The 14,512-nt window shown below is 39.5% G+C and overlaps 1 protein-coding gene across 2 annotated transcripts in view; it reads left to right on the top strand.

Moving 5' to 3' along the window:
* foxo3b (forkhead box O3b) overlaps positions 1–14,114 on the top strand; it is a 42,893-nt gene extending 28,779 nt beyond the window's left edge. For both annotated transcript variants that reach the window (XM_079255471.1, XM_079255472.1), the window contains exons 3-4: positions 8,218–9,675; positions 10,921–14,114. In XM_079255471.1, coding sequence (XP_079111597.1) covers positions 8,218–9,657 — 1,440 coding nt within the window. In that variant the 3' untranslated portion in view covers positions 9,658–9,675; positions 10,921–14,114. The remainder of the gene's footprint in view (positions 1–8,217; positions 9,676–10,920) is intronic.
* Positions 14,115–14,512: the final 398 nt, after the last annotated feature.

The following is a 14,512-nucleotide window of genomic DNA, read 5'->3' on the forward strand; positions in this document are numbered from 1 at the left end:
TGAGCATGTGGACTTACACAACAGGGTACACACTTGATGCAGGCAACGATGGAGAGAAGAGAAAGCAAAGCAAGGGAGACAGATGGGAAAGCAGTAGTGAGGCCTCTGTGATGACAAGAGGAGGCTTTGTCTTGATTTAACAAGGTTGCAGCTCTTGGAAAGCAGTGTGTAAGCATGTTTGTCTCTTCACTTAGACTATGGTTCAACTCCACGAGAATCTGGATGTTACTTTGTTTTTATACCTGTCAATAAATGTCAGAAAGAGTATTGTAGATGACAAAAGGAACATCCGTTTCTTTCAAGCATGTCTCTAAGAGACCAAATTTGCTTTAAAGAAAAATAATAAGAGAAATATAAACAGCAGGGGATGTAACAGGAGGGCTTATACCAAGTTCCAGATCCCCTTTCAGTTCATGCACATAAATAAATACAACTCAAACACACACAAGCTGGGAGAGAGACACCCATCCGCTGGCTGGGAAATGTTCATATGATTGAAGAGAATGGAATGTTCTGTCTGCAGTCCAGAGCTCAGGGCAGCTGGAACCTGGACCATGTGTGTGTTTGTGTGCGTTTCTGTGAGTGTGTGTGTGTTTGTGCGGGGTCACGGTATAAATAACCATCCACTCTCTGCAGTGTTAGCACAGACCAGCCAGGCAGTTTATTTATAAACCGCCATATACGTGTCGGAGATCTGCATGCCGTCTACACCTCAACCTCAGACCAGGATTATCCTCACTTGCAGATGCTTGGCTGGACAACTGCAAACACCATGAACAGAAAGTTATACATGTACACATTTTCAAATTACTTTTATGTCATGCCTGTACATGCCAACGCATATTTCTTCTTTTCCCCAAACTTGCACAGTTTCTTACTACTAGTTAATGTATCCATTTGACAATGGAACCACAATGGCTGCCTGCTCTTCAAGTCAACAGCTATGTTGGTCCGTTAGAGACAAAGTTTTTGATCAGTTCAACCACAACAGACTCTAGCAGACTTAGACAGTCGAATATATGAACTGCCTTCATTTTCACAGGTCCTTACCACATCTCTGCATGCATCTGTCTTTTATGTATACATACATTAGCTCTCATTGCTCTCAGATTCATATCAATGCAGCAGTTTGTCTAATTTTCTTAAAAAGTGGTTACATTATATACTAATTCAGGAGTGACAGATTGATTAAAGTAGAAATACATGTATAATGTCATTGTATAAATGAGGTTGAGATGATATACGAGTTGTCCCATCTTAAAGGTCACTGTCCAACCTCAAAGTCAATCATTTATATTTGATGTGCAAAAAAATTCTTCCTATCATGTTTTTAATACAAAATTGCCTTTTCTAAGCAGTTTATACTTTGGGGCAGAATTAATTTAATTGCAACCATTTGTCACTCTCTTGTCCTAAATCGTTGCTGACACTGTGCTAAATGTCTGTGTGACCCAAGAGCAGCCAGTGTTGACATTCAACTCAGATTAGTGCTGGTTTATATAATGGCTAAAAAGTGTGATTACGTATGGCCAAGAATCTTTCACACATACACATACACATACACATACACATACGTAGTGTGCCAGAAAGTGGTCAAATGTACCAGACTTGTTGGACTCAGGTGATGCACTGTGTCCACAGAGATGGAAGCTGAGTGAAAAGGGTGGGACTAAAGTGTATGAGGCTGTAGCTGCAAGCTCAAAGCACTTTAACCTTTGACTTAGTGCTGTCTCTGCCTCAGTGACACTTTGACCCTTTGACACAGCTTTTTCCTGCAGAACAAAGCAACAAATACCCCCACACTATTGCACTGTTAGTAAAAGGTTGTGTGTTTTGTTGGGTACATAGAGTACAGGAACACAGCATAGTGAAACTGACCCAGTTCTTATATTTGAATTGAGATATGTGCTGTAGCTGGATGATGAAATACGCTTGCAATAACATGTAGACCCACCCTTTTCTGTACTGCCTGGCTACATCAACCAATTTCATCCCACCAATCACAACTGCTGGAGTTTGGACAGCTACAACCAATTAGGAAGCCTCTCCAGAATCGCTTGGACCAATCAAAGGATTCTGTATTATGATTTTCCCTTTTAGTCTTTATTATGCACATTTGCAACATTAAAATGGATTATATGTGGCTCTAATTACCTTAAAGGCCTTACAGTGTTATAAAAAAGGTTTATTAAACATTTCAGTATGCACATAAATTTGAATTTCAGATTTCCATAAGTGACTTCACCTACACACCCTCAAAAGTCAGAGAATTGAGAAAAAGGAGGGAAAGAGATTCCATGCGTGGTTGCTGACAGTGATTAATTGTTCCCACATGTTGCTGACAGACAAAAAGGCCTCTGTGTTCCAAGCTGCAGCTGGTGCGTAAACACGCACACAGCCCTGTCTCATGAAGCAAGTCGGGTTACTTCGAGAACTGTGTTTAAAAGTGTAACATTAGTGAAGCTGGATAACCGGTTTTTCCTTTTTGTTTGAGCCTTGATTTTTCTTTTTCTTTTGTTAAACCAGCAGAGGTGAGCTTTTAACTATGCATTTAGTCACATCAACAAAGAGGTTAAATGAGATCAAATCAACTCAGTAAGACAGTCTGAGAGATCAAATTTGCATGAACACTGGGAAAAGAAAACAGTGAATACATTAGATTCAGAGAAAAGTATTGATGAGACTATTTTTTCTTACAGTTAACTCTAAACATGAAAGTAGAAGTAAAGTGGAAGTCTAAATTTGTATCTAGATACATACCACAGATGCTTCAGGATCAGTTACTATAATTAACAACCTATATAAAAGGTCCTTTTGGTTTTTTGTTTTTTTTTTAATCCAGATGTCCATGATGCCCAAATTTGAAACCACTTTAACTATTTTGACTAAGACCACGGTTCAATTTTGTGATACATTCCTGTTTATTTCCTTCCTAGACAATTAAATCTACCAATATGACAATTGTGCATAATTGTAGGCCTTAAGAGAATCAGAACGGATGAGTTGATGAAAACTTCAAAACCCTGTTGCTATCTAGTAAATCAGACTAAATTTCTGGATTTTCTTAAATTAATTTTTTATTATTATTAAAATCATTGTAAGTAAAGTGGAAGACACACAATGTACAACAGTCTTCAACTTGTTCAGGACTTTTTATTTTTTGTCAAAATGCCCCGAATATTCAAAAACTGGATTCAAGAAACTTTTGGATCTTGATCTCTGTCGATGTAAGAGGATAGATAGGAGCTACAGAATCTGCCAACTCCTCTAAACACGAATTAGTGCTTTTTCAAAATCCAGAGTCTTGTCACATCTTGGTTACTAGGCAACTAGTTCCCTCATTTCCAGTCTTTATGTTCAGTTAAGCTAACCATCTGCTGGATTATATTTAACCAAGAGATGGGAGAACAGATAATCCATACAATTTTACATTTTCAAAGTTAGATTCATAGTAAGCCTGTAAACCCATTTGTATTTCTGTTGCTCAAGTTTATATGCTTAATGCTCACATGCTAAACAAATAGGAAGTCCCAACATAGGAGACAGAAGGGAAAATTAGATTAAGGGAGAAAAATGCTTGAAGAAAATCTCTAAGTCATCACTCCTATGTAGAATTTTTCTAGGTTGAGCTGTGAGCCTGTGTGTATGAAAGTATGTTATTTAGCTCCTGTGGCTGCATAGTAGGAACTATGAATCAGAGCTGCTGTCTCAGTGGGCTGTTTTTATTAATGGGTTTTGAGAATACCCAAGAGAAGCTGCAGGAGTAAATATACAGTATCCCACTCACACCATGATGTGGCATTTATGTTCCAAATCCCTTACAGCGCATGCATTTGTTGAATTATGAAACGTAAAGTAATTGCATTTTTTTCAGGCAGATTTGAAGCACTGATTCAAAGGGTCAGATCTTAAAGTAGAAGAGCAAGAGCTATAGTAAAAAGATTGTGAAGGATTCCAAAAAAAGTCTGCATTGCGGTATTTAGCCCATCTGTTAAATCTGTATCAATTACAAAAGAGAAGATCCAGATGTAAGCAACAAGAGGTTTTAAATTTGAGAAACAGAACTTGAGCTTCTCTCAAACACAGTATGAATATGTGTCGATTCTTATTTATTTACCAGGACTTGAAAGTACTCACGGAAAGTTCAATAATATGATAGGGTGTGTCATTAAATACAGTTATGATCATGGCAAGCAGAGATGATGTGGTCTGCAGGAGCGACTGAATGTCTGCATGAGATCAACGGCAAAGGAAATCTATCAGATGGTTTAAGGTCAGAATGACAAGTGGTGCTTCATCTCTGTATACTTGAGTTGAATTTAATTTTCTTTACGGTGCTCAAAGCTTTAAAAAAAATTATATTTCAGGTCTGAATATCTTGTGAATGTGTGAACTATCAAGAATGGTAGAGGAGAAATATGAAATTATGAAATAACAAATGTTGGAGGATGTGTTACTACTAATGATGCAGACTGTCCATCTTTTTCTTTCATCAACCAATCCTGTTTTTCTCACCCTCTTTCTCACTTTCAATTGGCATTAAATGTTCTTTTTTTTTCCCTCAACACTGTCTGTGCTTTAGGTCCAGATGTCCGGTTTCCTTTTATTGCTGCTCCATCACATGCAGGTTTATGAAATATTTCACTTGACACATAAAGTATTCTAGTGATCGTATGGGAAAGAGTAACATTAACTAGGTGGCTTTGCTGGAGGAACAAGAAAGGGAGGGAGGGAGTAATAAGGGGATGTAGAACAAAGCAAAGTAATAGAGAATGATGAATTGAAAGGGGGGCTGGCAGGTGAGCGTTTACAACATTGGGTGAAAGAAACTCGCATTCCATTCATTTCCTTTTAATTCATCCCAGTTTAGTTTTTTTTTTTCTTATCTGTCAAAGTCTATATTCTGCAATTATTAACATCATCATGACAGATGGAAACGTTCAGCAAGTTTGTGTGGGTGTGTGTTTTTAAAAAGTTTGGTAATAAAACAACATTACGTCATGCCTCAAGAGATGCTGGCAGAGAATAAACACTGGTCTCCCTGGTATTTTCTTCTCATCTTACCTCATTGCCCAGAATACACACATAGATACATTTACACTCTTGAGAAAAGTGCATTCATACACACACACACACACACACACATACACACCATTCATGTTCATACTCCATTTTATGGATTTGCTAATGCGCAGTTGTGGTCACAAAACAGTCCTGCAGAAACAGCTTTTGCAGTACAATTCCAGTCCAGTCAATACCATTACTGTGCGCAGATACACACAACATACAAGTGTATATAGCTACAGAGGGTCATGGGTTCAGTTTGGCCCTTAAGATCAAACTCTCTTGCTCTGCCAGCATAGCATTCAGAAATGTAACTTAAGCCACCTCTCCCTGCTCCCCGACTGAACTGACATTGACCAGAATAACAATCCAGACCTAATTGTCTGTAAACTGTTGCCCAGAACTGACAGGACCGCTGCATGGAAAACAATATTTTGATTCCCACAAAAACTTGAAAATGTTGGCCCTTGCTAGTTTGAACCCAGAAATCTGTTTCATTTTAGGGAGTTAAAATATACATGAGAGGGAAAACGAGGAGGAAGAAATGCTTACATGTTGTGGATGGCGGTTGGGTTGTTTATATGGGAGGATATAGCATAGCCCCAGAGTCCCTCAGGGCCCATAAGAGCTATGTGTTTGTGAAACAACAGAAAGCACGGAAGAGGGACAGACTATGGAAAGAAGGGGAGACTCAAACAAATCAACATAAATTCAAAAAGGTCTTCAGTAGATTGTTGGGCACAAAATAAAGAAAAAAAATAGAAAGAGTAATGTGTATTCAATGCTAATGGCAAATCTGAAAGAATGTATCCACATAGATTAATGTGAAGTTTTGCAGAGGTGAAATTTGAGAATGTGCCTCTACGTCCCCATTGTCTCAACAATTATGCATCATCATTATGTCATCCATAAAATAACCATAAAATGGTGTCCACTCAAGTAACCAGATGGCTCTAAGTGTTATTGTGTGGGTGTACACTTGTGTGCTTGTGTGTGACAGAGAAGAGTTGTCCAGATGGACATGTATATGGGTATGACTGAGGATTGGCACGAGGATGGATTTGCAAGTCATAAATAAATGCCAAACCAGAACTTTTATTATCCAGCACTCATCATACTCAGAAAAAGTGTTTTGATGAATCCATGATATTGTGGCTATGGTAACCCATCATAAAATGCAAGGCATTCCTTTTCCTCAATGGTGTCATAGTTTCATTACACGTTATGATTTTTTCCTGACTTTAAACCCATTTTATAAAAATCAGCTCATAGCATGATGTAAAGGTGCCAAACTTGCACTCACTATTTTGTTTTGTTTTTATTCCCTAACAACTACTACCACAATGGTTATCACTTAGCTTTTAAAGTTTGAACTATAGGAGAGATTAGTATAGTTTCTTGTAGAAGGACTATCTCCTTGGGTTAACAATGTAGATGTGTCATAGGATATATCCCAAGCTGGAGTTTTTCTTAAGATTTCCAGTCTTTGTGTGTTTTTAGTCTACAAAACTCAACAGTATCGGATAATCGTGAGAATCGCAGTTTAAATCGAACTGGCACCCAAAAAAAATCGGAATCGAATTGGGACGAAAGCATATCGTCGCAGCCCTAGTGTGTAACATAGGACCCCACAATCCACCTGATAAAATGTGCATGCTATACACAAAACTGCCTTTTGCAAATTGGTGGACTATAAGCAACTAGTACCCAACCCTGTGTAGCAAAAATGCATTGCTATTTCTAAAATTTGGATGTCAAGTAGGAGAAAACTTTTGCCGTGTGTGGATCTCAGTGAGAGAACCGACTAAGGCAGATAATCAAGGTCCGGATAAAGAATAATTATAAGTAATTCTTTTAGTGTCAAGCAGAGCACATTCCTGCTCAGAATAATTTAAAGTACAGCTCAGACACCAAACTAATTTCAATTCCCTGTTTGGTTGCATTTTTCACATCTACCTTTATAGCTGTCTGCTTCAACCAAACTATTGAATACATGTGAATACCAGGTGTGAACAGGGCCTAAGAGTGCACAGCCACAATGACGGCATGCTTATTAACATTAACATGTTCCTTAAAATAACTAGAATGTATTGATAGGGATTAACTTCAACATTTTTATGTTCCTTGTTTGCTGTTTCAATACACAGGCTAGGCTGCATCCAAGTCGGATGGGAAATTGTTATTACAAAGGTGTCCAGAAGTTTATTTAAATTACTGGAAACTGGAAACCGTACTGGAAACAATTCTTATTGGTTTTCCTGATTTTCCTGATTTTTCTAATATAAAATGTTCTAAGTACCTAGCAACTGCATCAATTTCATAAGTGTTAAAAGATGACATCAATTTCATAAGTGTTAAAAGATGACAAATGTCAGACAGTTTTGGCCTCTGCAGACTAGACATATGTGTGTGAAATCAGTTTAATTTATTTCTAGCTTCTGCTAAAAGGCAAAATAAGAAACAAACAACTATCTCATAATTCTGTGTAAACAACATCAGCAGTAGGATAGCAAGTGATTCAGCAGCATTATCGTGTTACAGTTTAAGCCTTCAGTGTATGCATACATCTGTGTGTTGTGAATAAAGCTCTTGATCATTAATAGGGGTTGTCATGTGCACCAATTTTCCCACAATGAACCCTTTGGGCTTTCACAAAGAATCAGCATAGAGTTGATCAATGCAAAGCAGCCGAGACTTGCACACAAACACACATGATCTGATACACAGAGGTTCTTTGTGAGTGTCATTCATAATCGAAGGGATGCTTGATTATAGACCACTGTCTCTTTTTTTTCTTTTATACCCACAACACAAAAGCTTCAGCAGCGACAATACAGACATGAGCACTAAGTGCTGCCCCACTTTTATATGTGCCTGTTTATGTTTAAAGAATGAGCAGCTGAAGACATGTTTTTGTTTTTTTTTCTTTTTTGCCTTTTTTATGTTGTAGTGACAGACAGGGATTGTACACATTCCTACAAAAGCTATTATGGTTTACAGATGTATGCTGTTAAATCTTGTGAGGATATTTATTCACTGTTTTGGCAAAATTAAAAACTAAACAAACAAATCAATACAGATTACAGTCATAGTTTGATTATGTGAAATCTATTGTGCACACATCACTCAAAGTCTGTCTGTTTTGTGTTTCAGAACTCCATCCGGCACAACCTTTCCCTCCATAGTCGCTTCATCCGTGTCCAAAACGAGGGAACAGGAAAGAGTTCCTGGTGGATGATCAACCCAGAGGGAGGAAAGGGTGGCAAGGCTCCCAGGCGTCGGGCAGTTTCCATGGACAATAGCAACAAGTACACCAAGTCTGCTCGGGGCCGTGCTGCTAAGAAGAAGGCTGCCCTGCAGGCTGCAGCTGCGGCAGCTGGTGAAGGTGGTGCAGACAGTCCTTCAGGTCTCTCTAAGTGGCCTGCGAGCCCATCACGCAGCAGCGAGGAGCTGGACGCCTGGACTGACTTCCGCTCTCGTACTAACTCCAACGCTAGCACACTTAGTGGTCGTCTCTCACCCATTTTGGCCAACCCCGAGCTAGATGAGGTGCCTGATGACGAGTCGCCTTTGTCGCCCATGCTTTACTCCAGCCCTGGGAGAGCATTGTCCCCTGGGAACACCTTGACCAATGGGAAAGCTGCACCCACTGAACTGCCCCGCCTGGCAGATCTGACAGGTACAATGAACCTGAATGATGGACTTACAGATGATATGATGGATGATTTGCTGGACGAGATCAAGCTGGGACCAACAACCTCCAGCCAGACCCCCCAAAATGGGTCCTCAGGGTTCAATTTTGGGTCAAAACCCAATGGCATTGGCTCACCTTCCTCCACCGCCTCTCCATCCCCCAACTCTTCCTCTAATGGTGGAAGCAATGGCTACAGTAACTCCATCTTCGGCCCTCACACAACAGGCTCCTCTCTGCGTCCGTCCCCCATGCAGACCATCCAGGAGAACAAGCAAACATCCTTCTCCACCATCACCATGCCCCACTTTGGCAATCAAACACTACAAGACCTGCTCAACTCTGATAGTCATAGTGATGTCATGATGACCCAGTCTGATCCACTGATGTCTCAGGCTGGCGCAGCTGCCGTTATTTCCCAAAATTCACGTCGTAGTCTGATGCTTCGGAATGATCCCGTAATGACCTTCGGGACCACTGGAGGACTTCAGAGCAACCAAAGGGATTTGCTCCACAGTAACAACCACAACCAGAGCTCCTTGAGGTCTCTGAATGGAGGTCTGAACCTAGTCAATGAGGCTAACACTCTGGCTAATGCCAAACACCAGCTCCTGCTCTCGCCACTTGGAGGAAATGGATCTTCCTCCATGCAGATCGACCCCTCTATCTTTCTGAATGGGACAGTCAGTAGCAGTGGAGGGGTTTGTCAGGATCGCTTCCCTACAGATCTAGACCTGGACATGTTCAATGGCAGCCTGGAGTGTGACATGGATTCCATCATCAAGAATGAGCTGATGGATGCAGATGGCCTGGATTTTAACTTTGACTCCCTGGCCAACATGAATGGAGTTGGCAACTTCACAAGCACCAAGCAGACCTCTCAGAGCTGGGTACCTGGCTGAGAAGGGAAGAACAAGCAGGTGTGTATGTTTGACTTTTGGTTTGTAAATAATTAATTACAAATTTGGACTAAAGTAGGTGTATTTGGATGCATGCATTTGGGAATTTACTGATCCAAAAGTTTTCCCCTATTTTCAATCATAGTGAACATTTTCTTTGTCCTTTTTACTGTCAATACATCTAGTGTCACAGTAAGCAGCTTTCATTTGCTTCATGTTAACACAGCAGTCACACATTATCAGGGCAAAAAAGAAGTCATCATACAACTTTAGTCAAACGGAGGGCGCATCAGTGTGTGTTTACATACCGTAAGGCAGATTCAGAGATAAAGCTGAATGATATGGTGGCAGTTTTAAGGGCTACCATCACAACCTCTGTTGCCAACTTATCAGATTTGATCTTTTATTCTAACGTTGTGTTTACACTGCCTTAAAACAAGCTCCACAAAATAAGGCTATTGACATTTTTAAAAAATCATATAACAGCACTGGATAAAATGCTTTCAGAAGTAGCTCATTAAAATACACTTTAAAAATGTTACTTTGATAAGTTTTCTATTGATAACCGAGTTATTTATTTGAGTCCTTTTGCCTTTTCTTGAGCACATGTGGTTTTTCTGTTTGTTGCACATACTGTCATATTTCAAAAAGTGCATACTTTGTAATAATAAACTAAAAAAATAAAAACAACAGTTTATATTTGGAGCTGTGACATGATTCTTTTCTGCTTTTGGCTCATGTTGTTAGGCTATGCTTAGCTAGCACATTCTTTGTTTTTTCAAGTTTAGACTTGGCTCTTTTTTTAAGCTGATAAACTCCCATTATCATTTTAAAACAATTTGCAATTCAATAAGTTGTTGTTTATCCACTCATTCTAAATAAGGTCTCCATTATATTTGTTGACTGCCATCTGACTAGAGGTTATAAGTGCACATTCACATGCACATTGTGAGACAATTTCCACTTGAACCAGGCACATTAAAATGCAGTAATTTGGTTGAAAAGTTAGATATGAATTAATTGCAGTACAAAGACAACAAAAATTTCCATTGATTGTAAAGCCTACACTCAAATATCAGAGTGGGAGCCATGATTTGATGACTTTTTGATGATGGTGGGTTTCTTTTTTAAATGTTTGACTTGAGACCAACACAATAGAAGATTTGTTTTTCTTTTCTTTTCTTTTCTTTTCTTTTCTTTTCTTTTCTTTTCTTTTCCTTTAAGCACAGTGTTAATACTGATATACATTGTCTTTCATCTCTCCAGGTCTGACCTGTGTGGTGCAACAGATGGTCAGACACACAACATCCTTTTTGCCAAACCTGCCATCAGCACAATGTAAAATACAAACCCTGTGTTTACAGAAGACGACTTCCTCTTGCAAGCTTTACCTTCACTCCCACACTGGTGAACCATGAACAATTCAACAGAGTCTAGAGATGCTGCACATCAGCCCTCAAAGCCTCCTGTGAAACAACACAAAATAGTTGTGTTAAACAATCACAACAAACTCACTCAAATCTTAGAATTATGCAATTTTTCCTTTGACACTCTGTCTGTCAATTTAAAAGAGGCACTGCTTATCAGAAAAGGGTTTCAGGAGAATTCAAGAACTAGTTATCAAGCAAAGATGGAAGAAGATTGAGGTGCAGTTGTTCCCACTGAAAGGAAAGAAAAGGACAAAAATCAAGAAGTGATGTGTAAATCTGATCTAGTGGTTTCCTGGGATGTGTTACGTTGGAGGGGAAAAAAAATCCCTATCTTCTTTGTGATTTTAAATGTTCAGTGTTTCTTGTTTGGTTTTTCTGTTTTATCATAATTGTTTCTGGATCATACGTGTCTGTACAATAAGAATTGGTGTATTGGTGAAATGAAGTTGTAGAAATGGAGGGTCTTACTCATTGAGTGGCCGTGCATACAGTTCTTGCATACACACATAGAGACAAACTGACACGTCACAAAACCACAGAAACCTTAGAAGTTAAAATTCCTCAATTTAATGCCACGCACTTACTGTTTTATTAATCTACACTGAAAGAATTTGGATTATCTGCAGCATACTGAGGGCTGAATCATATTTAGTTGCATACTGCATCATATGATTTATCATTTTCTACATCAATGTATACAAAAAGAAAGAGGAGAAAAGATCATGTCCTTTTTTTCAGTTTTCATAGCTTCTGGTGCACGCTGTTGCAGTCGTTTATCACAGCATATGATGTAGCCAAAATGAATACCTGTGTCCGAGGGTTGTGAACATTTCCACACCACTACAGGTGCTATTTAAACAGTGTTGACCCCTGTCCTGAGAACAAGCCGTGCATTTTGCTTGTTCTGCTTTTACCTAGGACCTGAAGAAAGGGAGAACTGCAGCCCCAAGTCGCACCGCGAGGCTGAAGAAGGCAGGGGGAGCAGGGTTTCAGGCTCATTCCTCTGGAAGCCATTTGTTTCTTGAGTAAAACAATAAGCTATTTCTGTATAATGCCAAATTACTTGAAACAAACAGTAGGATATGCTGGCAGCCAAATCACTCATGCACACACCTATATTACACAGTTAGAAAAAACATTATAGCAGGGATCTGTTAAGCTCTTCTTGTCATGAGCTTGTGGGGCTTGTTATGCATATACAAAATCACTCAGGGGGGAAAGGGAGGCTTCCCGTTTAAAAAGAACATCAAGTCGTATTTGAATGGTATTACATATGACATTTCTTAATAATAAAACCTAATACTTTGTGCTTGTGAACTTGTACTCTGTGAACTTTTGGCCGTCAAGATGAAGAGGAGAAAAGAGGATAAACGTCAGGATTATTGCTTCACGCATGTCTGTTATTTTTGGTTTTGCTGTCAGCTTCCCCTCCCCCTTCTTGTTGATCTCGTGACACTTACATGCACGCATGCACACATACACACAACTCGTCATGGACACGTCTGGTGCTCCCACAGATAACTTTCTGTATCCCCAAACTTATATATTAATGTGTGTGTGTTTTATCTACCGAGTTCTTTTCAGTTGAAATAATCTCACGAGGTTGTGTAATCCCTTGTGGTGCATACAGCACAGCTGACTGTATGCATGTATGTATTTATGCATTATGAAATGTGTGAAAATGCATATATACTCACTGTATGTCTTTATATACTCATGTAATACTTGACCCTTGGATCTTGTGATACCTCTGAAGTTGAAGAAACATTGAACAACGTTACATGCCAGGTAGGAGGGAACACTGTTACCAGTGATTTTGAAAATGGTGGATCAGCACCATTGTTGTAGCATCTGTAAACCCTGGTACCCCTTGCCTATTTGGGGGGTAGCGACATGAAGTGTATTCCCTGCTGTGTATAATAGTGTACAGATTTGTCTCTATTATTTTAAGGCCAAGGCAGAGAAGTGGGTGTGCATGGTTGGCTAGAAATGAGCTGCTGTGCTGTCTGAGGTTTAGTGCATGAGCTCATGCCCCTCTATGACGCTTTCAGTGGTTCCGTCCCTTGACAGAAATTGTAAAATGGAGAGAAACTGCATTTTTAGCACTCAAACACACACTCTGCTCCCCTTTTTTTTTTTAATCAGGGCTTACAGGGGAGTTCTTACACCATCCACCCTTTTTAATGGGTTTATTATTACAAGGGTGTGTTAATAGATTTAGACACATAAAAAGCCTTCTTAGTTGATGTTTGGATGTGCAAGTCCCAGTGCTCTTGACAACTGGCTGGTTAGACCTTTGACGTGGGAAAAGTGTCATTTGACATAAAGCTGGAATGTTCAACACCTCATTGCATCTGAAATTTCCAGAACACTATGTATCATTTGTGTCGACAGGGAGGATCCTGAGCTATCACCTGACCTGCTAAACATTGGAATTCACCCACTCTGATCGTACTAAATATTGCTTTAATTTCACTCTAGTTATCCTGTGACAATGAATGACAAGATGAATCTGTGGAACGCTGTAATCCTCTGTTAAAAGATGGGTTATTTATCCCTAATAAACTGCAAATCTCATTTGAAGAGATGATGTTCCTGACATTTTGTACATTCGGTGTAAAGTGTTTTAGCTTTTCTGGCAGATGGTTTACACAAGTCACAGTCGAGCTCGCCTTCCACACAAACCACTCAATGCTATGGCTTCATACAAGCACAGCTGATCTCGTCTTACACTCAACACACACACTCAGCACGTCATGTGCTGGTTTAAAGCTGAGAAAAGAAAAAAAAAAATAGACATACCACTAGATACCTTAATGACCTCTTGGACGTTTCCTTTTATAACCTTTTCTTGTTAAGAAGCCCAGGCCAGCTCTTCTCCATACACCCCCTTTGAACTTTTCCCTTTATTAATCTTGCTTCTCTCAACTCATTGTTAGTGGGTATTTTTTCCTGTGTATTCCATTTTCAATTGTAATCTAGTTTGTATAAGAAATGGTGCGCATGTAAATAAAGCTTGGTGAGGCTCCACACTTGTGTCCTTCTCATAATTTTACATCATTTGTTCGTATAATGCCGTGAAAATATTGATTTCACAGGAATTTTCAGTTTCTTTGCTCTCGCGTACCCTACATGTGCTGTTAATTTACAAGTGTATGTGTGTGTAGCAGTGCTTGTTCGTGGACATGTTTAACTTCTTACTCTCTGCATAGCATCTCTTCACAAGTATGTGAGGGTGGGTTTCCAAAAACCAAAACAACTTTAAGCCCGGCTCGAGTTCCTGGAAGTCCTCTTTCACAATATTTGTTTTGTATGAGGCTGCCTTAAACGAGAGCAGACATACAGCGACCCTCTGATATCCGACACTGGGTACTTTTCCTGGCTGTTGCGAAATGTACTGTAAAGCCAGAGGGGGAGGGGAAGGAGGG

Source organism: Telmatherina bonti (genome assembly GCF_933228915.1).
Source record: "Telmatherina bonti genome assembly, chromosome: 16".
Taxonomy (NCBI): Eukaryota; Metazoa; Chordata; class Actinopteri; order Atheriniformes; family Telmatherinidae; genus Telmatherina; species Telmatherina bonti.